The sequence below is a fragment of the Ammospiza caudacuta genome, chromosome 17 (genome assembly GCF_027887145.1).
Source record: "Ammospiza caudacuta isolate bAmmCau1 chromosome 17, bAmmCau1.pri, whole genome shotgun sequence".
Taxonomy (NCBI): domain Eukaryota; kingdom Metazoa; phylum Chordata; class Aves; order Passeriformes; family Passerellidae; genus Ammospiza; species Ammospiza caudacuta.
In genome coordinates, this window is record NC_080609.1 from 2398957 (window position 1) to 2425772 (window position 26816).

At 56.1% G+C, this 26816-nt stretch overlaps 1 protein-coding gene across 1 annotated transcript in view; it reads right to left on the reverse strand.

Annotated features, from left to right (window-relative positions):
- Nucleotides 1–455: 455 nt before the first annotated feature.
- CAPN15 (calpain 15) overlaps nucleotides 456–26816 on the reverse strand; it is a 52050-nt gene continuing 25689 nt past the window's right edge. Inside the window, exons 4-14 of the mRNA XM_058816072.1 lie at nucleotides 13926–15426; nucleotides 10469–10677; nucleotides 9637–9820; nucleotides 6738–6961; nucleotides 5722–5847; nucleotides 4974–5126; nucleotides 4573–4734; nucleotides 3781–4007; nucleotides 3431–3591; nucleotides 2981–3159; nucleotides 456–2270 (exon numbers count right to left, since the gene is read on the reverse strand). Of these exons, the coding sequence (XP_058672055.1) occupies nucleotides 2093–2270; nucleotides 2981–3159; nucleotides 3431–3591; nucleotides 3781–4007; nucleotides 4573–4734; nucleotides 4974–5126; nucleotides 5722–5847; nucleotides 6738–6961; nucleotides 9637–9820; nucleotides 10469–10677; nucleotides 13926–15426 (3304 nt within the window). The 3' untranslated portion in view covers nucleotides 456–2092. The remainder of the gene's footprint in view (nucleotides 2271–2980; nucleotides 3160–3430; nucleotides 3592–3780; nucleotides 4008–4572; nucleotides 4735–4973; nucleotides 5127–5721; nucleotides 5848–6737; nucleotides 6962–9636; nucleotides 9821–10468; nucleotides 10678–13925; nucleotides 15427–26816) is intronic.

A 26816-nucleotide genomic window follows, 5' to 3' on the forward strand; every position in this document is an offset into this window, starting at 1 on the left:
GCACGGAGCCGGGCATGCAGCGGGCACGGCCATGGAGCCGCCCGGCACGGAACGGGTGGGGAAACTGAGGCACGAGCGGGAGAGCGGCCATGCGGATGGTGGGTGCCCTCTCCCGGCCGCGGCACGGCCCTGCGAGAGAACAACGCTCATTTTATGGGATTTCTGCATTTTGCTTTTGTTGTGCTTTATTTCTGCCCCTCTCTGTGCTCGTGCATCCCCAAGTGCAGGAAAACTTCCAATTCCCCTTTTTTGGTGCTCAGCTCTCCCCCCAGCACCGACTGTCACTGCTCCACGGAAATGCCTTCAAGACCCATTGCTTTGACCCCCAAACCGCCCACTCATCCCTTTTGTTCTCTTCCACAAGAAAACCAAACAGCTTCAGTAAAAAACAAAACTTTATTTGGTCCATCAGAACCTGAGTTTGAAAACCACCCATGGATAATTCATATCATACAGGGATTACTGATCTGATTTACAATTGATAAAATATCCTATGATTTTGAAGAGCTGGACAGTATTTACAGGGTTAAAAATATTCACAGCTCAGAAAGACATAAAGAGAGAGGAGAAAAAAAAGTGAAGGACAAATCATCTCAAGGAGGAAGGAGCTGGAGAGAGAGAAAACAGATCAACAAACAGAAATACAGACAGAGCTTGGCTCAGCAGCCCCAGCGGGGGGGCTGGGAGGTGCCAGGGCAGCCCACCCCCCCTGCCACCCCCGATCCCCAGGGGACACAGAGGGGCACACCCTGCACCCCTGCCCAGCCCAGCTGCTGGTGCAGGGTTTGGGGCGCAGGATTTGGGGTGCATGGCCCCTGCCAGAACAGGGTCCAGCATTGCCCATCAGCCTCCCTCAGCTGTAAATCCACACAGCTCAGGGAGGAGACAGTACACAGGGGAACCCCCAAACCACACACACACACACACACAGAGAAACACACACACACATGTCAAGTCAGAGAGCCACGAAGCCCTGAAAATGTGGGGTGCAGCTCCCTCCCAGGATCAGCCCCCACCTTGGAGCACCCACAGGGCCAGCAGCACCCCGAGGTGCAGCCTTTGCCTTGTGCTCACTGCCTCCCACAGCACTCGGGCTCCGGAGGAGGGGGCTCTCTGTTCCCCCCCAGAACCACCCCCTCCCCAGCACATGGACTCGTGGTAACTCTGGGTCGGTACCTGCTGCCCAGCCTCCCTCCATGGGGCACGGGGGGGCACAGAGGGCAGTGCCAGGGGCTGAGGCCAGCTCGGGCCATGGCTTCTCTCCAGGCACTGCTCCCACGGCTGCCTTTGCATAGTAACACTTGTGTGACAGGGACAGGGGCCCTGGGTCACAGCCCCTGCCTGCAGCACCCTGGGGCCCTGCTCCCCACCCAGAGCCGAGCAGGAGGTGGTGAAACCTCTGAGTTTCACCCCAATTACAGCACAGCCCCCTCAGCAGCAGCTTTCTGTGCCCTCTCCCCACCAGCCCCAGCACCCAGGATGGGTGGGGGGTCCCTGGCAGGGGTGGCACCACGGCAGCGTGACCCTGGCACCCCCCAGCCCAGCCTCAGCACCACGCTGGTCCCGACAGCAGACAAAGGGGGCAACAAGACAGAGGGAAGGGCCCAGGGACAGACGGAGGGTCACACAGACGGACAGACATCAGAGGTATATTCTTCTTTTTGCAGCGCCAGTGCCCTGGTGCCACGGGAAGGGGCAGAGTCCTGAGCGTGGTGCCTGGGAAGGGTCTTGACAGCAACCTCCAGCCCCTCCCTGTCCCACAGTCCCCGGGGCGGGTAGAGGGCACCGGGCCCAGCACAGGAATGGGGCAGGTGGGATCCTGAGATGGCCCCGTGCCCCCAGCCGCTCCTCCTAAAGTGCCTGGGGGCAGCGGTGCCAGGGTGGCTGTGCCAGGGTGGCCGTGCCAGGGCAGCGGTGCCAGGGCTGGTGCTGGCCCTGAGAGCTCACCCTAGCCCCATGGCGTGGGGCAAAGTGCTGGGGGTGCCACTCCAGCTGTGCCCCACAGCTCAGCGCTGGTGGCTCAGGGGGGCACCCGGGCCAGAGGCTCGGTGACAGGAACAGGGTGGTGGGGAGGGGAGGGGGAGGCTCTTCGTCATAGGGGCCGGGGCCCGTGCAGCCCAGCGACCTCGGGCGTGAGCAGCGGGTTGTGGGTGCCCTTCGTCAGCATCCAGTCATTGAGGAAGGCTTGGGTGGCCTTGCGGTGCGCCAGGCGGTGCGTGATGGAGAAACCAGCGTTACCCTCCAGCTGGGACAGGATCACCAACACCTGCCTGAGGAGAGAGCCAGGGGCTCAGGGCAGCAGCCTCCACCCCTGCAATCCCACCTCTGTCCCGGCAATGCCACCCTGTCCTGGCAATCCCACCTCTGTTCTGGCAATCCCATTCTGTCCTGGCACTCCCACCTCTGTCCCAGCAATCCCATCCTGTCCTGGCAATCCCATCCTCTCCTGGCAATCCCATCCTCTCCTGGCAATCCCACCTCTGTCCCAGCAATCCCATCCTGTCCTGGCAATCCCATCCTGCCCTGGCAATCCCATCCTCTCCTGGCAATCCCACCTCTGTCCCAGCAATCCCATCCTCTCCTGGCAATCCCGCCTCTGTCCCAGCAATCCCATCCTGTCCTGGAAATCCCATCCTCTCCTGGAAATCCCATCCTCTCCTGGCAATCCCACCTCTGTCCCAGCAATCCCATCCTGTCCTGGCAATCCCACTTCTGTCCTGCCAATCCCACCTCTGTCCTGGAAATCCCACCTCTGTCCTGGAAATCCCACCTCTGCTCTAGGAATCCTACCTCTTTCCTGGCAATCCCACCCTGTCCTGGCAATCCCACCCTGTCCATGCCTCCTGCCAGCCCTGGCTCTGCCATTCTCCAGCCTCCTGCCAGCCCTGTCTCTGCCATTCTCCAGCCTCCTGGCAGCCCTGGCTGTGCCTTTCTCCAGCCTCCTGGCAGCCCCTGTGACCCACCCCTGCCTACCCCAGACCTGTGCAGGGGGGGGACGCTGTCCTGTGTCTTGAGGCTGCCGCGCGTGGACACCACGTTGAAGCTGTCGGTGCAGTCGCACTGCACGTGCAGGTAGGACTTGGGGTGTCGGTTCTCCACCACCACGATGAGCCCTGCCCAGCCGTGGGTCAGGTAGTAGCAGGTCATCCCCTCACGGCCCTGGGGCACACAGCAGGGAAGGGGATGAAGCCTCTGAGCACCCCCATCCCAAAATCAAAACCCCTGCACTGGCATCCTCCACTCTAGCCAAGGGCAGCCCATCTGCTGGGGTGCCCCACGCTGCCCCAGGGAGCAAAGGGAGTGGGCATCCAGGGGTGGCAGCCAGAGCTGGCACAGCCCTGCGGAGCCCCTGCCCAAGGACCCCACAGGTCCAGGCTCCCTCTGGCAGCATCACCCCCTCCCCACTGCAGCCCCCATGCCCCCCACCCACCTCGTGGCGCTCGCCCTTGTTCTCGGTCAGCAGGATGATGGCATCAGCCAGTGTGGTGGGCTGTGCGTCCACCTGCTCCACCATCACCAGGCGGGAGCTGTAGATAGCCAGGATGTAGCTGGAATAATCAGTGGCTGGTCGGCTGCTGGTGGGACTGGAAGCTGCAGAGACACCCAGAGGAACAGGGATCAGGGAACTGTCACCAAGGCCACAATCCCATGAGCATGGTGCTCCTGGGCTGATGCATGTGCAACATGCAACAGGCAACCTCCACCCTGAAGAAGGTCCCCATGAGGAGGACTGAGGGCTTTGGCACCTCTCCCTCTCCCAGGGCCCCTCCATGGCCTCACCCTGGGCAGCAGGGCCGGCCAGGGCAGCGCTCCAGTGGTTGAAGGCACAGCACACCACGGCGTACTCGCCCGGCTCCAGCATCACGTCGCAGTTGACGAATTTCTTGACGGCTCGTTTGCTGTGGGCCATCAGCCTGCCCAGGCTCAGCTTGTTCCCACTGGTGAAGGTGGCCCGGAAAACCATGATGCACAAGTCCAGCAAGTGGCTGTCCACCGTGTCTGACCTCCTGTGCCAGGAAGGAAGGGTCACACGTCACCCAGGACACAGGCAGCAGTTCCAGGGAAGAGCTATCCCACTGCCCCAGGAACCAGCCCTGCATTCAGGAGTTGGGTTCCAGCTAAACATGAGCAGTTCCCAAGATATGGAGAGATGGGGGCCCATCCCTGAGCTCTGTGACCCCGAGGGATGCCAGCATGTTTGGATTTCTTCTGGGCTCACAGAACCACAGAATTGTGGAATCATTAATGTTGGGAAAGTCCTCTAAGACCATTAACTAACCATTAATCCAGCACTGCCAAGGTCACCACTAACCCATGTCTCCAAGTGCCACACCCATAAGATTTCTGTGCCAGGGCCTGACCACCCTTTCAGTGAAGAAATTTCCCCAATATTTAACCTAAACCTCCCCTGGTCCAACTTGAGGGTGTTTCCCCTTGTCCTGTCTGAAAGCAGAGCCTAACCCCCAAGTGGCTGCACACTCCTGTCAGGAGTTGTGCAGAGCCAGAAGGTCCCCCCTGAGCTCCTTTTCTCCAAGCTGAGCCCCCTCAGTTTCACTGCCCTGCCCAGCTCACCTGCTGCCCTCCTGGAAGAGGGCAAACTCCAGAGCTGCACGCTCCAGCACCGTCAGCGACGTCACCGTCACCGGCCCGTTGGCCTTGTTGGGGAACATGCCCTGCACACGCACCTCGTGCCAGTCCGAATGGAGCTTGCAGATATCCACAGAGTCAAAATACCTGTGGGGAAGCTGGGCTCAGTCCTGATGGGGCACACTGCACGCTGCAGGACACCCACATTCCCTAGGCATGACCAGTCCCGCCTGCCCCATCATGACCCCACATCTCATTTTCCATCCCTGTCCCATCATGACCCCATGTCCTGTTTTCCATCCTTGCCCCATCATGACCCCATGTCCCATTTTCCATCCCTGCCCCGTTGTTCCCCGCCCCACAGCTCTGCTCTGGCCATGCCATACTTGATGAAGTCGCTGTACTCCATCCAGAAGACGCCCTCGCTGCTGCCATGGGGCATCAGGTCGTGGCGCAGGGGGAGCGGCCAGTGCGGCCACTCGTCCGACCAGCTGCCGTTCCAGGAGAAGCGGCCCCAGGGGTTCCGCAGGCGCAGCAACCTGGAAGGGGAAGGGGAAAAGTGTCAGAGACTTAGGAGGGAGGGGAGACCCAGCCTGCCCCCCACAAAGGACACCCTGTGACTCCTGCCTTCTCACAGCATCCCAGAACTGATGTGTCACCCACATCGTGGCCCCAGGTGTCCCTGTCCTGCAGCTCTGCTCCTGCTGCTGCTCCCTCTGCCCTTCCCTGCCCAAAGGGCCTGCTGAGAGTGACACGGCTGAAAATACAGCTTCCTATAGCAGCCCAGATGTCAGGGTGGCACCCATTTCTATCCCCCCTCCATTCAAAGATAAGCAATAAGCAATATGCTCTGAGCATCTCACTGAAGTGAGAGCTCAACTCAGTCCTCTGCATCTTGTGACATAGGTCAAACATTCCACCCCTGGACATGGAGCCAGCACCAGGCAAGGACAGCTCATATGATAACAGCATTTATGTGACACCCCAGGATGGTGTCATCCTTGCTGGCCTTGAGGATGTGACACCAAAGAATCCCCAGTTCACCACGCCCTCAGCTATCCATCCCCAGGTTTCCTGCTGGTTCTGCAGGCAGGAGCAGCTGCAGAGGCATGGCAGGCTCCAGCCCGAGCTCACCTGAAGCCCTGGACATCCCTCACGTCCAAGATGGAATAGGCGTGCCGGGGCCGGAGCCCCATGCTCTCGTAGGCCACATCATCCACCTTCATGTTGCCCCCGCCGCAGGACGCGCCCATCAGGAACCTGCACAGGGACACCAAACCCTCGGGGTCCTGCCAGGCTTGGCCTGGGGAACCTCATCCCTGCTGTTCAAAGCATGGGACACCTTCCTCCCAGGAGGCTCCTGGATGCTCCCACTCTGCAACAACACTCCTGGGATCAGTAACACTCCCCAGGCAGTGCTCAGCCCTGCCCCAGAGCTCCCTCCCCTTGCCCACGTGCACGCTGAGCCCAGGCTCCAAGGAGAGCTGCTTTGCACTGGGGAGCTTTGCCCCAAACCTCCCCTGATTTCTACCAGGGCCCAGGGTCCTGCCCACTTCTGCTGGCTGGCAGAAAGCCATGGAGAAAAGCAGTGAGTCCATCAGCTGGACAAGCTAGCAGGGGTGAGGACACTATTGGGGGCAGGAGGTCTGCAGCAGTCAGGTTTAGGGGGACACCATGTGCTGGGAGCTATCCATCTATGTGACCCCATACCCCAGCCTTCAGCCCTTCAGCAGAAGCTGCCCTCTTGCCTTAGTGATGAGCAGGAGGTGTCTGGTTTGGCTGTGCCCCTCTAGACCAGTGCTAACCCGGTGTCATAAGCAAAGATGTCACATACAGGTGGGAGACATGGACAGGATCAAGCATTCACAAGACAGAAAAGCTCAAAGCAAAGGGCTCAGTGCCACTTCCTAACTCCTGCAAGACAGCAGTGACGTGCAGTGGAAGGTCACCAGGCTCTTAATTTCATGAGAGAATCACAGGAGAAATAATTTCTTAGAGCTTTGAGTGGGAGCTCCACCAATGCTCCAGATGAGTGGCACGGGTGGTGGACTCCACCCCAGGTGATGCAGTGACCCCTGTCCTGAGCCTCTAAAGACAAGAATGTTCCCCCTCACCCCCTCTGCAGCATCCCTGCTCCTGCCCCACCTTACCCAGCCTCCTTGGAGCTGAGCATCTTGGCCCAGATGAGGTCGGTGTCGATGGGCTCCTCGCGGGGGTTGGTGGAGCTGACCTGCAGCATGAGGCTCTCGCAGGGCGCCCCGGTGAGCGTGGCCAGCCCCTCGATGGCGCGCCCGGCCTGCAGCGCGAAGTACGAACCGTGCAGCTTGGCCAGAGCCTTCTCAATGAGGGCCACCCACAGCTGCTTCCTCTGGGCCTGCAGAGACAGGGAGGGACATGTCAGCCCTGGGCAGGGGGTGGGACAGCCCTCCCAGCCATCCCTGCCAGCCATCCTGGCTGGAGAGGCGGCAGCAGAAAAGCCATGCCAGGAGCTGGTCCCCTTGGCCATGGGGGACCCGTTCACTCTTTGCTCAGTGTTTTGTTGCTGAGTTCAATTCCCCTTGGGAAGTCCTGGAATGAACACCCAAGAGGCCTGGGTGCTGACAGAGCTGCGATCCTGAGCCCCTTCTGTCCACTTCAACCTGAACTTAGAACCATTTAATAATGGAAGAAGACACCAAGGCTCCCAGAGCTCAAGGAGCATTTGGACAACGCTCTCAGGCACAAGGTGGGATTGCTGGGTTGTCTGTGCAGGACCAGGAGTTGGACTGATGATCCTTGTGGGTCCTTTCCTACTCAGGACATTTAGGATTCTGTGATGTGGAGCACATCTGGAACAGCTGCCTTTAAGTCACACACCTCTGCAAACCCAAACCAACACCCCTTTGGCAGAGGAGGTTCCCCAAGCACACCCACCCAACTGCTTGGATTCTACCCAGGCAACACAGACACTGCTTCAAGGACAAGCTCCAAACACTTGGACTGGCAAAGTCCTCTACTCCAGCACATGGAGTAACTACAAGGCCTAATTACAAGATGCAAGTTTTTTCCCAGCAAATGGGGTTTGGTATCCGGTGCTTGGAGAGCAGCAGGGAAAATCACTGGTACATTGTGCCTGTATGACTCACAGGTGGCAGCCAAGAGCTGGCAGAGGAAAGGAGGGCAGTGAAGATTTCTTTCTGACGGATAAAGAGAGCTTAAAAGTGCTTTTTGCTGGTTTTTGGGTCCCTCACTCAACAAAATCCATGTTGTTTATTTCTGCCTGAACCACAGCCAGGGAGCTCAGATAAGAGCCTGATTTTCTTTTATTTTTAAAACTCTGATTTTCCTTTTATATCCCCCACATCCAGCTCCCACAGCTGAACACTCAGCAGAAAAATCTCATCACGATTCAGATGCTCCTGGAAACAGAGGCAAGTCCAGCCCATGTGAAAACCTCAAATCTTAAAAAAGCTCCAAAAGCAGACTTGAAATTCATGAAAGATGGAAGGAAAAGGTAAAAACCTTTTAGGGTCAGGGTAAATCTTATGCTGAAATAAAGAAATGCATCTGTATCCTCTGTCTACTGAGAGACAGAATGTAGACACAAACTCCTTCTTCTCCCCTTCTCTGAAGTTTGATTCCTGTCCTGACATGGCTGTGTGTCAAAACCCAGAGGACTGGATTTGCAGAATGAAATCCAAGCCAGCAGCCCCAGTCCCTGTCTCCTCCTGACAGTGGTACTTTGTTTTCTTTGGCAGATTTTGCCCCCTGAGTTTCAATAGAGACGTTCTCAGTCTCCTTCATGGACATGATCCCAGCAAGAGCCCCTGGGCCTGGCAGGCAGGGCAGGGCAGAGCAATGTCCTGGAGGGGCTGAGGGAGCTCCACTGACCCAAGCAGATGCCACCCCAGCGTGCTCAGAGCAACTGGGCACTGGCTTGGAACAGGTTGCTCCATGTGCCATCCCCTTCCTTCTCCACAGGCCCTCCCTGGCACAGCCAAGCTGCCAGACCTCCCCTCAGAGGAAAGAAACAGCTTTCCCTCATTCCCTCGCAGTGCAAAACACAGGTTAAAGTGTTTTCATTTTATATGAAGGATAAGGGTGGCTTTTCCTGCAAGTGAAGGGGCTGTGGTGTAAGGAGTGAGGGAAAAGCAACTGTAAATGAAATTTCTTCACTGCAGCCTGGGAAATGCCAAAAGGGGTGTAAATAGATGGATATTATGGCTTCAAAGAGTTCAGCTGTCTTGAGGACACAGTAAAGAGCAGTGTCCTGAGCTGCAAACAGGGTGCAACACGTGCTGGATCTTCCATTTGTGTCACAGCATGCCCCAGCAACTCCAGGCCTGGGGCAGCTGGGAAGTACCTGCTGGGAAAGGACATGGGAGTGCTGGGAAGTACCCACTGGGAAAGGACCTGGGAGTGCTGCTTGGCAGCAGCTGAACGTGAGTCACATGTGCCCAGGTGGGCAAGAAGGTCAGTGGGACATGGGATAACATTGAGGGGCTGGAATGTGTCCAGAGAAGGGAATGGTGCAGGGAAAGGGCTGGAGCACCAGGAGGGGCTGAGGGAGCTGGAAAGGAGCTCAGCCTGGAGAAAAGGAGGCTGAGGGGGGACCTTGTGGCTCTGCACAGCTCCTGACAGGAGGGGGCAGCCGGGGGGATCAGGCTGTGCTCCCAGGGAACAGGGACAGGACAAGAGGAAACACCCTCAAGTTGCGTCAGGGGAGGTTTAGGTTGGATATTGCGAAAATTCCTTAATGAAAGGTGGTCAGGCATTGGAATGGGCTGTCCAGGGCACTGGTGGAGTCACCATCCCTGGGAACATTCAAAAAACAAGTCCATGTAGTACTTTGTGGCATGCTTTAGTGAGCAAGGGGTACTTGATCAGTGGTTGGACTTGATGATCTTTGGGGCCTTTTCCAACCTTAGTGTCTCTATGACTCTAAATGCAGGACAAAGTAGGGGCCTCACATGAAGCCCAGCAGAGCCTCTTCTCACTGCCTGTCCTGGGAGTGCCTGGAATGAGCCTCCCTGAGCCCTGGGGCACTGCCCATATCCCCGTGGCACTGACCTGGGAGAAGAGCAGGTAGCCGCACTCGTCGCAGGGCAGCATGTCATCCACCAGCACCGTGGTCCACGTGCCGTCCTTGCACAGCCGCACCTGGTAGGCGCCCTCGGGGCACAGCGTCCTGGTGATCATCACCCGCTCCACCAGCTCGGGCCGCTCGGCCAGCACGGCCAGGGCGCTCAGGAACCTGCCGGGCAGGCGGGGCGGCCTCAGCGTGGGGCATGGGGCATGGGCAGCACGGGCACGGGGAACGGGCATGGGCAGCACGGGGAACGGGCATGGGCAGCACGGGGCACGGGTATGGGCAGCAGGGGCACAGGCAGCACAGGCATGGGCAGCACGGGGCATGGGGCACCGGGCATGGGCAGCACGGGGCATGGGCAGCACGGGGTACAGGCAGCACAGGCATGGGCAGCACGGGGCATAGGCAGCACGGGGCACAGGGCATGGGCAGCACGGGGCATGGGGCATGGGCAGCACAGGGCACAGGGCATGGGCAGCACAGGGCACAGGCAGCACAGGCATGGGCAGCACAGGGCACGGGGCATGGGCAGGATGAGCATGGGCAGCACAGGCATGGGCAGCAGGATGGGCATGGGCAGCAGGGGCATGGGCAGCACGGGCAGCATGGGGCATGGGCAGCACTGGGCACGGATCACAGGGCAGCACAAGCCAACCGACCGCGCAGAGCTGGGAGGGGGTGAGGCAGAGCATGGGCTACAGCCTGGGGGCATAAAGGGGTTTGAGTAGGGCTGAGTGGGCAGCGCTGGAGCTGGAGGAAGAGGAGGGAAGAGGGAAGGGGCAGGAGGGTGTCAGTCGGCTCACTGGCCCCTACCAGCAGTTGCCCAGCAGTCCCTGCAGGATGTCCGAGGGCCGCGGCGTGCGGAACACCGACCACTTCACCGAGCGCTCCTTGAAGATGCTGCAGTTGATCTCGTGGGGGCGCAGCCACTGCTTGACCCGCTGCTGCACGCTGTCCCCCTCCGGGAACCCCACCGACTTGGGCCCGGGGGGGAAACTGTCGTCCACAAAATTGACTTTGTTCTGTGAGGGCAAAAGGCAAGAGAGCATCAGTGGAGCCGCTCGGGACTGGGGGGTCTGGAGAGCCTCCCTCTGCCCCCATGAGAGACAGCAGAGCCCCCAGCCCTCCTGCCGGGCCCAGGCAGTCCCTTCCCAGCCCTACAGGGTGACAGGACTATGCTGGTGTCTGCTGGCAGCGAAGAGATGCCTCCTGTGCTTCAGGTCCAGCATTCAGCCTTGCCTCAGGCTCACCTCTCTGGTTTCAAGCTCCTGGCTGTGACTCCAATCTGCCTTTTTCTGTTTCACAGGAGCCTCCCTGGGCAGGGACCGTCTCACACTTTGTGCTGGTGCTAAAAGCTGGGCTGTGGGGGGCCTTGGCTGCCTCCACAAGCAGCAAAGCCTGCAAACAGCAAGGCTCCGAGGAGCCACCTGGCATGCAAACACACCTCAACCAGCCTTGTCCCTGCCCCAGAGGGGACACGCTGGGCTTGGCAGCCCTGTGCCAACCCCAGGCACATCCATGGGGGATGGGAGGGGCAGCTTTTGCAATTGCATTCATCCAGACCACAACCAGGCAAGCAATTTCAGAGTGAGGGTATCCCAGGTCCCAGCCCTCCTGCAAGAGCTGCTGCATAAATAAATAGGATAGTGGAAGGGTAGGTAATCCCATAGGCATTAACCACAGGGATGGAGGCACAGAACTTCACCAAGTGGAGAAGGGTGGCTTTTTCAGTCTAACACAGGGTGAAGTGAGAACAGGTGTTTCTTTGTTATTGTTAATTAAATTAAATTAAATTCTTTCAGCAAAAGCTGACTCTGATTTAAATTAGCTTTACTCACACCCAATTAGTAGTTGACCTCCTCTTTTGTGGCAATCCTACCTGAATGCTTCCTTTGTGGTGCCCCTATCAGCAACTCCAGCTCCTCTTTTCCAGGAGGGTGTTTTTCAGCTAATAGCTGTCCTGCTCTCTCAGGGAGCATCTGCCCTGTGCAGCTGAGGAGCAGCCACCAGCCTGGCTGGGGACCTGGCTGTGACCCATCCCTGCACATGGATCTCTGGGCTCTGCAGGAACTTGCTGTGCAGGGCTATGAGGACACGAGGGAGAGGATTCTCCCCCTCTGCTCTGCCCTTGTGAGACCCCAGTTTTGTCCATCTCTGGAGGACTCAGCATAACAAATACGTGGATCTGTTAGAACAGGTCCAGGGGACACCATGGAGATGCTCTGTGGGCAGGATCCTCTCTGCTCTAGAGCCAGGCTGAGAGAGCTGGGGGTGCTCACCTGGAGAAGGTTCCATGGAGACCTCAGACCCCTTCCAGTGCCTAAAGGGGGCTTATTAGTAAGAGGGAAAGCAATTTTTCACATGAACAAGGGAATGTGAAAATTTTCACTGATGAGACAAGGGAAAAGTTTTAAACCTAAAGGGAAGAAATTTGGACTGGGTACTGGAGAAAAATTCTTCCCTGTGAGGGTGGGGATGCCCTGGCACAGGCTGCCCAGGGAAGCTGTGCCTGCCCCATCTGTGGAAGTGTTCAAGGCCAGGCTGGACAGGACTTGGAGTAACCTGGTGTGGTGGAAGGTGAGGTGGGTTGGCAGGGTTGGAGATGAGCTTTAAGGTCCCTTCCATCCCAAACCATTCTGATTCCATGATTCCAGTGGAAGAGGCCAGCTCTGCACTGCTCCCCAACAGAAGAGAAAGGGTAAAGCTAAAATAGGCACCACACACTGAGAAGGGTTGGAAAAGGCATCCCTGGAATAGCAGAGGAAGGAAAACCCACAGCAGGAGCTCGAGCAGAAATGCTGGCAGGGAGCAGCAAGAGGAGCTGCTCCACATGACGTGGGGCAGGGGGACAAACAGACGGAGCAGAACTCGGCCAGCCTGGCTCCTCCAGGCAAGGCTGAGCAGCCTGGGCAGCAGGGAGCTCACAGGGACCTCCCCTGCCAGCCTGACCAGGAGCACAGGGACAGGAGCAGCACTGTCCCTCCACTGCTGCCAGGCCTAACCTCACACCTGAACAGTGCCAGAGCACAGCTGGGGCTGGGCTGGAGGGGGAATTTTGGGAGATGGATCTCACAGCCCATTACTGTGGGTTAAGGAGCACAACAAGCTCAGCTGTGGGACAGGGCAAGGCAGGCTCCCCTTCCTGGCAGTGCCACGCTGCTAATTCAGCCTGGCCATCATCATGATTCATCCTTCAGGCCTGATTCCTGATGGAACAGATGTTCCCTGCCTACAAAAGAGGCTATTCACTTGCTTAAAAGATGGGGATAAGCAGAATCTGGGTCTCTGCTATAAAGACACCCACGCCTGTTAGGAAGGACACAGAGCAATTAAAAAAAACCACAAGCCCAAACAAGATCATTCTCAGAGCTTCCCTCCTGAGCCAAACATCTCTGTTCCCTGGACTGTGCAGTGGAGGCACAGGAATGGACACGATCCTCAGACCAGGCAGGAGAAGCCTTGTTTGTACGTCAAAATGGGACTGCAACTCCCTCTCCATCTGGTCCAGAAGAGCTGGAGGCTTGCCCCAGAAGGAGGCCAGAGAAAGCAGCATTCACAGGAGCTTTTAATGCCACACAGGGAAAAAAAATGAGGCCAACAGAGTGGTGTTTGAGGCTGAAACCCAACTGACTGGACCAGACAGCTCACAGTGGGAAGGTGTGTGCTGGCACGTCCTCCTGAGACCTTCAACTAGAGCCAGCCTAGAGCTGCAGCTCAGCTGCCTGCCCAGAAAGGGGGAGCCATTTGTGCTGCACCTCTTCATTTGCAACACCCAAACCAACAACACCAAGGCCTGGCCCATGGTTCTGAAACACCTGCAGCTGCTGGCAGTGGCAGTAGTTCCTGTGCCTGCCCTCTCATCCCGAGCCTCTGCTTGCTGCATCCCAGATTTCCTGCATCCATGCACAGTGTGCCACCAGCAAACCTGGGCACACTCTCTGCCTTTCCCACCACTAGACACTGGAAAGAGATGGAGTGACCACCTAAGGATGTCCCTTCATCCCAGAAGTTCTCTCTCACTGATTTAAAATACCACTGGCTTTCAGAGCTAACAGGCTTAGCGCAAGGTTTTAGACTTCTTCATCCTTGCACCAGGAGTGGGCTGTATGGGCTGTTTTCACCCTGGAGATCACTCTGCACCAAAATACGACATTTCAGTGCCAACAACCAGCATGCAGCTGCTGCAAGGGAAGATCCCTGGAGCCCAACGCATGGAAGATGCTGCCCCACACCTGCGGGAGAGGCAGGAACAAGCAAGCACTGCACCCACCTCCCGGCAGAAGGTCACGATGTTTTCCCACAGGGCTTTGGCCTCGCCCTCATCCGTTTGCCTCCTCTTCTCCACGTGCATGCTCTCCCTCCTCTTGAGGGGCTTGAGGCCCTTGTGCTGCGCCACGTACTGCTGGGGGGTGTGGCAGGCGCCGCAGTGCTTGGCCTTGCCCTCGTTGAGCAGGGTGCAGGCGGGGCAGGCCCACTGGCCCGGCCTGTCCTGCGCCGCGGCCGCCGGGGCCGGGAACAGCCGGGCCACCTTGCGCGCCGAGGGCGCCTTGGCGCCGCACGAGCAGCCGGGCCTGTCCCTGTCCCTGTCGCAGGCGCCGCAGTCGGGGCAGCGCGGCCCCGGCTCCCCGCCGTGCTCCTGGAAGCCGTGCAGCTTGGAGGAGCCGCACACCTTGCACTTCTGGGCCTGCGTGGGGTTCTTGAGGGTGCACTTGGAGCACGACCAGGTGGTGAAGTCGGGGCTGGAGGGGCTGCACGGGGTGAACCTCACCGAGTCCCCCACCAAGTTGATGGTGTCGCTGCCTTTTTGGGTGCTGCAAACCTCGCACTTGCTGGTGCCGGCGGAGTTGAGCAGGGAGCAGGAGCTGCACTTCCAGTGGGACGGACTGACCTCCATCTCCTCCTCCAGCACGCTCAGCCGTTTGTTGGACAGCAGGTCCGGGAAGCGTGCGGCAGGGGCGGCCCTGGCCTGACCTTGGGGAGAGCCCTTCTGCCCCACGGCGCCCGTGGCCGTGGGCTGGGAGCCCTCGGGGCCTGGCATCTGCAGCTGCGGGGGCACCTCCCGCCGGCTTCGGGGCACGGGGTTGTTCTGGAGCCCCGGGGAGAAGGGGCTGAAGGCTGGGATCTTCTGCACCTCTTGTTCCATAGCCACGGGGCCCGGGGTGGCCACGGCATCACCATCAGAGATCTCTGCGGAGACCGAAGGCTGCGGGGTGGAGGGGGCCATGTGGAACCCGGCCGGGGTGATGACTTCAGGGACGACCAGCGCCTCTGGTGGGATTTTGGGCAGGGAGAGCTTGCGTGGGCCACCACAGGCGGAGCAGGAGTTGGCCACGGGCGTGTTGTGCAGGGTGCAGCGCTGGCAGGCCCAGCCGCTCTCCAGCTCTGCTTCATCGGGGCTCTTCCCCTCTGAGTCCTCACTGCTGCTTTCTGCCTTGGCAGCCTCCTCCTTGGACGTGCCCTTGGGCTCCATCAGCACGGCAGGCTTGGGCAAGATGCCATTGATGACGGGCAAGGGGGAGCCACCGGGTCCTGGCTCCGGGGTGAAGCCACACACCTCACAGGTCTCCTTGCCCAGAAAGTTCCTGAAGGTGCAGCGGGCACAGGCCCACTTCTGCTCCTCCACGCTGAGGCGCAGGATGTGATTGAGGTCGGGCTTCTGGCGGGGGGCCTCGCAGATGGAGCACTGCCGCTGGCCCACGGGGTTCAGGAAGGTGCAGCGCGTGCAGGACCACTCGCGGACGGCAGCCATGGAGCCAGGAGAGTGGGAGTGGCTGCAAGAAAGAAGACACAGCGTGAGGCTGAGGCCAAGGCCACCCAATAGGCAGAGGTACCACGTGTTTCCTGGGCTGGCATGGTCAGGACCTTGCTTCCAGGAAGAGAACAGCCATCAATCTAGTCACTGCTCTATTGATGCTTGATCCTCTGGCACTGACAAATTCTCCAGCTGTATGGCAATGCATTGGCTTCCATCCAAAATGCTCCAGGAAGGGCAATAGAAGCAGCTCAGCACCCACTGACCCCATTCCCACAGTGGGGTTGTGCCCTGTAAGCAAACACCATCTCTGTGCCCAACCCTGGCACTTTTTGTGTCTGCAGGGCACAGACACACTGTGGAACTCTTGGAACTCTTGGGAGGAGGTGACACCCTGCTCTGCCTTCTTGCTGTTCCAACATCAACTCTTTTCTCCTTCTCTGCTCCACCCCACCTCCATCTCACTTTCTGCTCCTGTCTCCCTCCTCCCCTTTCAGCTCCCCACTGGGATAACTGTGTTATCCCACACCAGACACCACCAAGCCAAGGAAGGCAGGCTTTGGTGTGCAGAGGTGCTTCTACCTGGCTGTAGGTTTTGGGGCTGGAAGCCTGGCCCAGTCAGCCTGGGAGCAGCAGCTCCTTGGTGCACCAGTGCCAGGACAGCTTACCAGCAGCTTCCAAGCTCAGCAAAAAGGAGCACCATGTCCCAGCTCCAGCTGCTTCCCCACTTATCTGTGAAGTAGGTAGAGAGGCCATAATGCCCTTCTGGCTATACCAGCTCTTGGTTTCAACCTCCAACGTTGCCTGGGAATGCCTGAAACCCTGATGGGAGAACGGGTCCAACACATGACAGAACCACCTTGTCCTGGGGCAGGAAGTCACAATTTCGTTTCCTAGGCAGACTCAGTATTCCAGAAGTGCAGCAGCAGCAGCTCCATGGACCCTGATGATCCCCGGGTTGCAGGGAGCAGCATTCCCCCAGTGCAGCCCTCCCGGTGCTTTCAGGCTGCCATGTGTGCACTCACACTGAGACCAGCCCTGCATGGTGCTCTTTGTCCCCTGCTCGGGGTCATTTCCTGCAGCTTGGAGCAAAGGTGGGGCTCAAGCAGAGTTTTCTGCTTCCTCCTCCTTCACACAAGGACAAACCAGCCCTCCCTCATTTGAGCATGCACTGGGAATCTGGAGCCCTCCCTCCACGCACTCCTGCTCCCAGATAAGGTGGCCAAGTCATCAATCCAATCTTGAACCCCAGCTCCAGGTCAGCTGTGCCTCTCTTCAGCAGAGCGGGCCCCTTCCAAGCCCTTCCACCCTGCTCTGCTTGCCTGAGACCACAGACAGGCCCATTGTGCAGAAAAAGCCTCCAAGCCCATCCCATGCCCTCAGCTCTTCCCAGGAAGAGCAAAGTCAGACCTCCAGAAACCAAGAGCAGCCCAAGTCATGGGAGCTGCACCTCAGCGGGCTCACCACTGGCTCCCTCTCCAGCATCCCTACAAGAACCAAGTTCAAGCAGCACAGTGGCTGGAACAAAGGGGAGGAGGGTGTTTAATCCCACAGAGGGCAGGCACAGACAGCTCCAGATGCCAGTGCAGCCTGTGGAAGGAACTGGGTCCTGGCTGGCCTCCAGAATCCCAAGCAGCAGCACCTGCACACACAGCTTCCCAAGGCTCTGAGCAGACTGCAATGCAGCAGCAAGGTCTGGAGGGGCAGAGGATGCAGCCAGAACCCCCCTGGGGAGGAGGGAAGTGACCCTGCCTTTGGTTGGTACATGAGAAACTCTCCTGGGAACACTCCAGCAGCAGCAGCAATCCAACCCCATTTCCACACCATGCTCCACAGCCACTGGAAGAGCAGCTCCACCTCACAGAGATCAGATATAACCTTCAACTCCCTTCTTAAATCAAACACTTTTCTAAATAAAGCCTGAAATCAAGAAATCCATTTTATTGCAAGAGAGAGCTTGAAAATTCATTCTGGTTCATATGTGGTGCCTGCATCGTTTGAACTCTGCAAGGTGTTTATTTACTGGAGTTATTCCCAGCTAAGAGAAATATAAACATTGATTTTTCTGCCTCAGGTCCTACAGCTGGGAGCCACTGTACATCCCTCTCCCCTGTGGCAGCACCATGTCCACAACATCTGAAAGGGAGATCATTCCTCAAGCAGAGGAGGGGAAGGAGCAGCCAATGGGGCCATGAAGGGCACTGTGATCCTGTTACATCCATTTGTCTTTCTGGTGAGGTTCATCAAACCACAGGCATCAGCAAAAGGCAAGGGAAGGCTGTCAGCAACCTGTGCCATCCACCTCCAGCCTCCTCCATGCTGTGCACACAGTGCAGGAGAGCACTGGCTCCAAAAAATCTGCCCTGAAATGCAGATGCTGCAGCGCTGTCTGTGGACTGGGACAAACAGCCACCAATGTTCCTCCTGTCCACCCCTCACACACCCATGGTCCTACCCAGCAAGGAAAGGCTTCTAACAATGCCACCATGGGATTGTGGAAGGAATCACCCTGTTCCTTCCCACAGAGAGGAGAAAACCTAGGATGACCTACAAGACAGAAGTACCACACGAGGGGACACTGGGATAAGGCACATCCCCAGACCTGCTTGATGTGGCATCAGCAACAAGCTGCAGGCTCAGGGAAGGCAGCACCATTTCACTTGGCTGGGCAGGAGATCCAGGCTCCAGGCACTGGGAGGGAGGTGGAAGCCAGGGCACTGAAGTGTCCTGGAATGGCCCTGGGGAGCTGTGACATTCTCTGGTCACACTGTCCCCCTCCTGGTCCCATCTTCTCACCCCTTGCAACAGGAGTGGGCCCCTAACACTCTGCAGCTGCTGCTGGGATTTCCACCCACTTGACTTCCTTGGGAAAACCAAAAAGCCTTCCAGAAGGGCCATCAGCTCTTCCCCCAAAGGTCCTGCAGTGGCAGGGCCACCAGTGTGACAGGCTTTGGCAGGAGACTCCCCTGCCTTCTGTTGCACATGGTGGTGCCCAGCAGCCACACGGTTTTCCCTGAAAGTGAGTGGGAGAGGACACGGGACACCCTCAGCTGTGCCCCACAGTTCTGGGTTCCCAGCCACCAATCACCCCCAGCCTTGGCAACTGGCAGGACACCAACCCTGCCTAGGACTGATGGACAATTCCAGTCTCTGCCTGAAATAGAATTAAATTCAGGGTCCAAAGATCCCAGTGGACACCAGGCTGGATCGTGCCTTTCATAGTCCAACCTGTACCAGGACGTGGTGGATTGTGGCAGCAGCCTCTGTCCCACAGCAACAACCTCCTCCCAAAACTGAACCAGCTGAAGGAGAAATCCATCCTCAGCCTGTCCAAGCTCCACACTTCTCCTTAAACAGCCTGGCTGGCTCCTTTCCCAGCAGGCAACAAGGCTGCATGAGGAAACAGGGTTATCTCCAGCACCTATTCACCAGGCCCATCTGCTGCGTGTTAACACAGTCACTCTCCAGCCCCAGCAAACACAACTGAGATAAACATTGCCTGCCACCTTCCTGGGGGAGAGGAGCTCCTCTGAAACCAGGGACCTGGCAGCACCCACACACGGGAGGGCTTTCCTGGGGGACACTTCACAGGTGACACAGGGCTCTGCACCGGGCAGCACGGAGCTGCTGGAGGCTCTTTTGGGGTGCACACAAAAAGGGCACCTTGGGGTGCAGGGACAGGGTAACAGGCTACAACCCCACACCTCCAGCAGCATGGATCCACATGGCTGTGCTTCCCACCCCTGCAGCTCTCCCCAAGCAAGGCAGGAGACATCAGCTGGCAGGAGGCACCACCATATTGGCAGGCGTGCCCCTACCTTGGCAATCACAGCAGTGTAATTATCATGCTTAAAAAATAATATAGAAAGTACTCTAGCAAGCAGGCAGCTTTCAGCACACTGATCAGGTCCCAGGGAACCTCTCTGCTCCAGGGATTAAAAGGTTCCAGCTGGTCACCTTCCAAAACCACTTCAGGACAGTGATATCCCCGCCCCAGGCTCTGCTGAGTGATGAGTTTGCTGAGCCCTGTGTATCCAGCTGCTGCAGAGCCCTGGCTCCTACACAGCCACCAAACTGCCCCAGGGATGGCCACCACCTTTGGGAACCCTATGGGACCCAAGTCATCTCTGAAGCAATGCAAAACAAGGAACAAGGCAGGGTGGGAAATGGGGAAGAACCCAAAAACCTGCAGTTCGCATCCTTCCTGCTGGCAGGAAGCTGGTGATGTGCCAGGGCTGTGGGATGTGCAGCTGAGCTCCAGGGCAGGAGATGGCACCCAGCCCTGGGCAGAAGCACCCTGGACTGCCAGAGAACACCTTGAGGTGACCTGGGCACCGGAGTGAGAGATCCCAGGGCTCTGCTGCAGAGCCCACACTGACAACAGGATTAGAGGAGATTGTGTCAATCACACACAGCAGCACAATCAAGCTGTTTCTCTAAATAAAATTCCTCCAGAGCAGCTCAAGTCTTAAAACTTATGGCTTGGTTTCTCTCCCGCAGTAAATAAACAAATAAATAAAAATCAATTGTTCTCGTCAGCAACACAAACCCCAAGCTCTCTGACACACAATGCATCCCAGCAAAATCCTCCCTGACAAATACAAGAAAAAGCACTTGAATTTTGTGGAAGAAAAGAAAAGAAAAATTACCAAAAACCCCTAAACAAATCCTGCCTCGATGTCTGCGAGCTGTGAATCCCTTCCCCTCAACCCCATGCTTTCTATTCCATATTTCCCATTTAATTTTCTTTCAGTAGCACTGCGGACCCTGACCTAAGAGAGGACTGCTGAGCCTTCTCCCACACAGACCTACCACATGTCCAGAGCCAGCAGGAGCAGAAGGCACCTGTGCCCACCAGGAAGGGGTGCAGGAGGTCAGGAGCCACTCAGAATCCCTCTGGCAGTGCTCTGTTAGGAGCACACGTGGCTTGGGATCATGAAGCCCAGGCAAGGAGATGCTGTTGGCTGAGCTGACTCACTCTTGCAGAGCCAGGCAGGGGCTGGGAGGCTGGACCTGGAAGGTTGCAGCAGATCTACTGGCAGAGCAACACAGAAACACCAGGAGCTGGGACTTTCCACTTGGTACAAGTTTCTATGGAGCATCAGTGGAGACAAACAGCCTCTGATTCACACTTCTGAAGCCCTGAGGTTATAAGGGAAAGTGTCGCCAGTTCTGTGCTGGCATCATCCAAACAGGGCAGGTTGCATAAGTGCTTCCAAATCCTGCCTCCAAAGTGAAACAAGAAAATAAACCAGGCTTTAATACCAGTGACCTTCATCCCAGCCTTCCAGGACCCTTCCAACTCAGGATATTCTGTGTTGGAGAGACATGGACAAAAATAAAGTACCAGAAGGGACCTGTCTCTTTGCCCTTTTCTCCCAGGAGTGCTGAGCAAGGGCAGAGACAGCAAAGAGACCCCCCCCAAACTCAGCCACTCTTTCTGGAGCACTGGATTCAAGTATCTATGTCAGGCAGTGCCAGGTCCCACTGCAATGGCACAAACACTCCCAAAACCCAGAGGCTCTCCATGTGTGTGCAGGAGCAGCACCCCACTTCCACAGGAGCAGCCATGGAGGATCCCAGAGCAAACAGGGCACAAGAAACCTCAGGGTGGTCTCCAGCTCAAACTCCTGCTTCAAGCTGAGTCTCTTAAAGGGATTGCAGCAGGTTTAGACAGTCTGGTCTTGAAAACCTCCAAGGATGGAGACTTCACAACCTCTCTGGACAGCTGTCTGTTAGTCTGACTGTCCTTGGACAGAAATGCTTCTCTTTATACCCGGCCTGAAACTTCCTGTTTCATCCTGTTTGTTGTTTCCTGTTCTCCCACCATGTGCTGCTGTGAAGAGCCTGGTTCTGACCTCTGGATGATGTCTGCAGGTCCTGCTACAGCTCCTGCAATGCTTTCTCTCCAGCTGGAACTATTCATGGAATCACAGAATAGTTTGAGCTGGAAGGGACCTTAAAGATCATCTCATCCCACCCCTGCCATGGCAGGGACACCTCCCACTGTCCCAGGCTGCTCCCAGCCCTGCCCAGCCTGGCCTTGGGCACTGCCAGGGATCCAGGGGCAGCCACAGCTGCTCTGGGCACCCTGTGCCAGGGCCTGCCCACCCTCACAGGGAACAATTCCCCATTCCCAATATCCCATCCAGCCCTGCCCTCTGGCAGTGGGAGCCATTCCCTGTGTCCTGTCCCTCCATCCCTTGTCCCCAGTCCCTCTGCAGCTCTCCTGGAGCCCCTTCAGGCCCTGGCAGGGGCTCTGAGGTGTCCCTGGAGCCTTCTCCTCTCCAGGTGAGCACCCCCAGCTCTGCCAGCCTGGCTCAGAGCAGAGGGGCTCCAGCTCCAAGTGACCAACTCAGGGGCCTCCTCTGGACTCACTCCAGCAGGGAAACTTGGGTTGAATTCCTGACTGAGCCCAGCTCCTTCCCCCTCTCCTTGCAGGACTCACACTCCAGCACCCTGACCACCAAAACACCCCAACACCAAAAACAGCTCCAAAAACATCACCACTTTCTTCATGCAGCCTCTGACACCAGGCATCCCCTTCAGCCAGCACCAGAGCTGGGGCTTTGCTCTGAGCTCCCTTTGTCCCTTCAGTTGGTGGAAGGAAACCACAACAACTACAACTACACAAATTCCTCCTTTTGTTGGAGCACTTGAGGAAATAAAGACTTCTTGATCCTGAAATATTAATTTTTGAGCACTCCAGAGCTTTATCATATATTTATATCTGCTCTCGCTCTTTAATGTCAATCCAGGACAAACTGTCAAGGAGTTCCCAGAAACACAGCTTAGGTCAGGGATGGAAAACCAGCCAAGGGACCAGCCTGGTCCCCTTCCATGACAAACTCTCCTGTGGCCAGGACATCCCTTCTTTCTGGAGTTATCAGTACTCCTGACCATTCACTGGAGCAGGACAAGCACATTTATGCAGAAAATTGCATTTTCTACTGGTGATAACCTGCAGTGAATTGAAACAGGACAACTGGAATTGTCCTGTTTAATAAAGCAATGGTGGCAGGCAAAAATCCCTCATCAAAGCAGAAGGGAGGGGAAATAAAGGTCTAATTCTGCAGCAGGAAACCATGCAAGGGTGAGCACTTGATGATAAATGGGGCCATAAAAGACTCAGCAACACCACACAACCCTCCCTAGAGGTGCCAAGAAGCTCAGACAGACACAAAGAGTTTCCCAAGCTGATGATGCACTCCAGTTCCTGGGAATTTCTTGGTCCCAGTTCCTGGGAATTTCTTGGTCCCATGGCACAAAACCTCCAGATGGTTCTAGCACAGTTTCTATTGAGTTTCTTCTTTTCCCACACTGGACACAGCTCCAGCAGCTCAGATGTGCTTCAACAGCCAGGGAAAGAAGAGGCTGAGAGTTTTAATGAGAAGTTCCCAGGGGAAAGCTGATCTCTGCTAATGAGAGGTCTGAGAGAAAAAACACTGGCCCAGCTGTACAGGGTGCACTCAGCACAGAAGTTTTTCTGGCAGCCAACAAAGCCACAGAACACACTCTCAAACTGCAGCTGTCCCTGCAATTTACTCTCTTGTCACCTCCCCAAAATCTAGGATTGTCTGTCAGATGTGAGGGTGAGAGGGAACATCTTGCTGTGGGACAGGCAAGAAAGGACTTCATAGAATCACTTCATAGAATCACTTCATAGAATCACTTCATAGAATCACTTCATAGAATCACTTCACAGAATCACTTCAGAATGTCCTGAGCTGGATGGGACCCACAAGGATCATGGGTCCAACTCCTGGCCCTGCAGAGACACCCCAACAATCCCTCCCTGTGCACCCCTGAGAGCATTGGGCAATGCTCTGTTAATTGGGAAAGCTCAGTGCTTGCAAGTGGGACAGAGAACACTTCTCTATCCTCCACCAGCCACAAAGAGACACCAAGGAATGTGTTCAGAGTGTGGGGGAAACAGGAGGAGGGCAGAAGCACACCTGGGGCAGGGGCACCCTGAAAGCTCCTGTGACACACACAAAAGTCTCACTTTGATGTCAAAAGGAAGTTGAGGAGACTGTCCTGGCTTGCAGAGTCCTTTTCATGGCTGAAATCCCTGGATTTGCTCAGGAAAAGGGAGGGAAGGGGCAGAGTTTTTGGATCTGCCCATCTGCAGTTACTGGAGCTGCTGCAGGAGTGCCAAGTGGCACACACCTGGAAGGAGTGTGCCTTCTCTCTGAGCCTGGGGACACACAGGGAGAGTTACCCTGAACTGATGGACTGGAGACAATAGACTTTCATCATTCTTCATCAAAGCAGAATCACAATCTGGAAGGCTTGTCTTGTGAGAAAAACAGGCTGGGCATGATTAGCCTTTAATACACCTTAATTGCTGCAGTGTTGTAAGAAATGAGCTCTCAGAAGAAAACCAGTTTGACTGGCAGAGCACAGGCACGCTGGGACAGGACCATTCCCAAAGGCTCTCAGCTAAAGAGCAGCTTTCCCACATGTCTGCCAGGGCAACAATTACAGTCCCTGGGGATACAAAAGGAGGAGGCAGACTGAGTGTTCCAAGGTCAGCAAAGTCCAAGTTCCAGCTTTGCTCGAAAGCTTTGCAGGCTCTGGATTCACGAGCTCCTGATGAGGTCTCACCCTAGAGCAGCACCTCCTGCACCTGTCCCAGGTTATTGAGATGCAGGGCCCAGATGGGATGGCCAACAGCAATGTGACCTGTTCAAACCCAGGATGGAGGGACTCAGCAGCACAGGATCATCCTGGGACAGGCTCTGGAGCAACAAGGCTGGCAGGAGAATGGCCCAGGAAGGTCCTTCTGCAGCCCCAGCCCTGGAGACAGCCACCAGCACAGCCTCAGCTCCTCCCAAGCTGCACCATTTCTCATTAAGATCAATTCCAGCCTGTTGTTATAATTAATAACCTCATCTTGCCTCCCTGCATGCAAGCAGGGGAAATTTCTGCAGCTGCAATCAGACTTTACTTCAAAGAAACCAATTTAGCAGAGCGCTTGCTGCTGCCATCATTCCTCTTACTCAATGACTTTATTTACCTTTTCTGTACCTAATTTCCCCAGCCCTTCGTGTGCCTGGGGAAATTAAAAGCAAAAAATACCAAGCTCCATTTGCACCCAAATACTATAGCAGAAATTTGTGTCCTTAACTTGGGCCAGCATTGTACCATGGCCATTAACACATTGATTTGGCTTGAGGAGGTGATGAACTGAACAGCCTTGCTTTGACTGCACAACACTGACTTTGACCAAAATCTACATAAAATGGATATTTAAACCCTCTCAAGAGCAAATACAAAAAGGAGGTACAATAGTTTTATAGGGGTTTGTCACAGTGGCATGAAATTGGTGTAGAAAGCACAAAAGACATCTGGTTCTGCCAAAACATCAGGGAGTGCTTCACCATGCCTGCAGCTCCCAAAAAAGCGGCTTTTTCAGGGGAAAAAAGCCCATAGTCCCTCCAGCAAATGCAACACAAGAATTTAATTTTTTTTTTTTGTCAATAAAAGGCCTGATCCTTGAAGACTGATGGCTCAATTTCTGTTGGATACTTGGAGCTTCAGCTTCTTGCACACTTGGAGCAAAAAATCACTTTGAGAAATGTATTTTTGTATTTTAGAAAGCCTGGTAAAAATTGGATCAGCTACCCTGTATGGTTTTTATAACTACACTCCATCTGTGGTCTGAGCAGAAAAGTTTTCCATGTAAAATAAACTTGTCCAGAAAACTTTGTGACCACCTAAAACAGAGCAAGCACTGAACATGTGAGCAGGTCACATCACACAGGGATGGGAACAGATCTCCAAGCCTCCTCTGGTGTTAGGACAGTGTGAGATGTACAGAAATCAGGGAGTATCAAGAACAGCAGGGAGAGGATTTATGAGCAGGACATCTGCTCTAGGACTAGCACGATGCTGGGGAGGAACAGCTGGGAAGATGATGTTCTTTAATACTGCTGCTACACTAATTCATTTCAAATCATGGCAGGCTTTAATTAAAAAACCCAACAAAATCTTGAGTAGGAGAAGCAGGAGGGATGGCCAGAAGAGTTCAGCATGGAAGGGTTTCAGATGGAAGGTGTGAGGGAAAGGAGTGGAGGATATCTCCTTGTGTGTCTCATCTGGACAGCCAGGTTTGGCACAGTTTGAGGAGCTGCAGGTGATGCTCTGTGAGCAGCTCCACTCCCCCACCTCTCTCACAGCCAGCACCACCAGCTCAGCTCCAGAACACCCCCCTGTACCTTCAGAGAGTAAATTAAATCCCTTCTTCCCAGCAGGAGAAGGAAATTCAAAGCCCTTTGCTGCCTTTGAGGTCTGTGCTGCTGCTGGGGATGCCCCACGAGTGTGGAGGGGGCTCCTGTCCCCCTCCCAGCCCCCTGGGGGTTCTGGGGTGCTGCAGCCACCATGGCACAGCCACAGCAGGGGCTGGGAGGGCACTGCCAAGCCCCCTCTCCTTTTGTCCCCCCAGTTCCCAGCCCTACATCAGGCAGGCTGCTATTTGCTTCACAAACAACAATCCTTTCCCCTAAGTTCTCCCTGATAAAATAAATCAAAGCATAGCTCCAGGGTGCAATTAAGACAAAAACCAACAGTAATAAGAGCTTGGTACCATTTGGGATGGAGGGAGAGAGAAAGACTCATGTAGCCATGAGGTCTGAGGCTAAGGAGAGCAGGGCTGCAGCCTGGCAGGTGGAAGCAGAGCCCCCAGCCTCCTCTTCCTCCCCTCCTAGGGCTTTAACTTGGCCACATCCCAGCTCCTGGCAGAGCTGCACTGGGAACTCTTCCTGCAAACGAGGAAAGTTCTCAAGCCAAGCTCTGCAGCGTCCCATGCCAGAGCAGGCAGTGCCCTCCCCAGGGCTGCCAGCGCCACTGGGGCACCCTGGGCAGCACCAGCCCAGAGAGCTGGGAGGCAGCAGGGCACTGAGCTCCATGGCCAGCAGCTGTCAGCTCCTCAGCATGATTAACAGCCCTTAATGAAGAGCTAAGCCAGTCCTGGACCTCGGGAAAGCAGCTCACAGTTAACATCCCAGCCAACAAGCTTTGCACTGATCTGCAGGGAGAAACACAGACTGCCAGGGGAGGAGAGAGGAACTCTGGCAGCTCCCAGCACCCCTGGAGTTCAGTGTGGCTGATCAGGGCACAGCAATGAAGCCTCTGCAGCACCCAGCAGTGAGGGACACGGAGGATGGAGGGTCCAACAGGCACTGCCACCATCAGCACACCCTGCTCGACTTGCCTGGACATGGCACCAGCTCCTGTGGTCACAGAGGCCAGAAGGCAAACCTGAATGCCCCCTCTCCTACATCAGGAACCTGTCCAAAGATGCACAGGGCAGAGTCCCAGCTGATTTGTACACACACACACTCACACACACACTGGGCACTGCAGTTTGTACACACACACACACTCACACACTGGGCACTGCAGTTT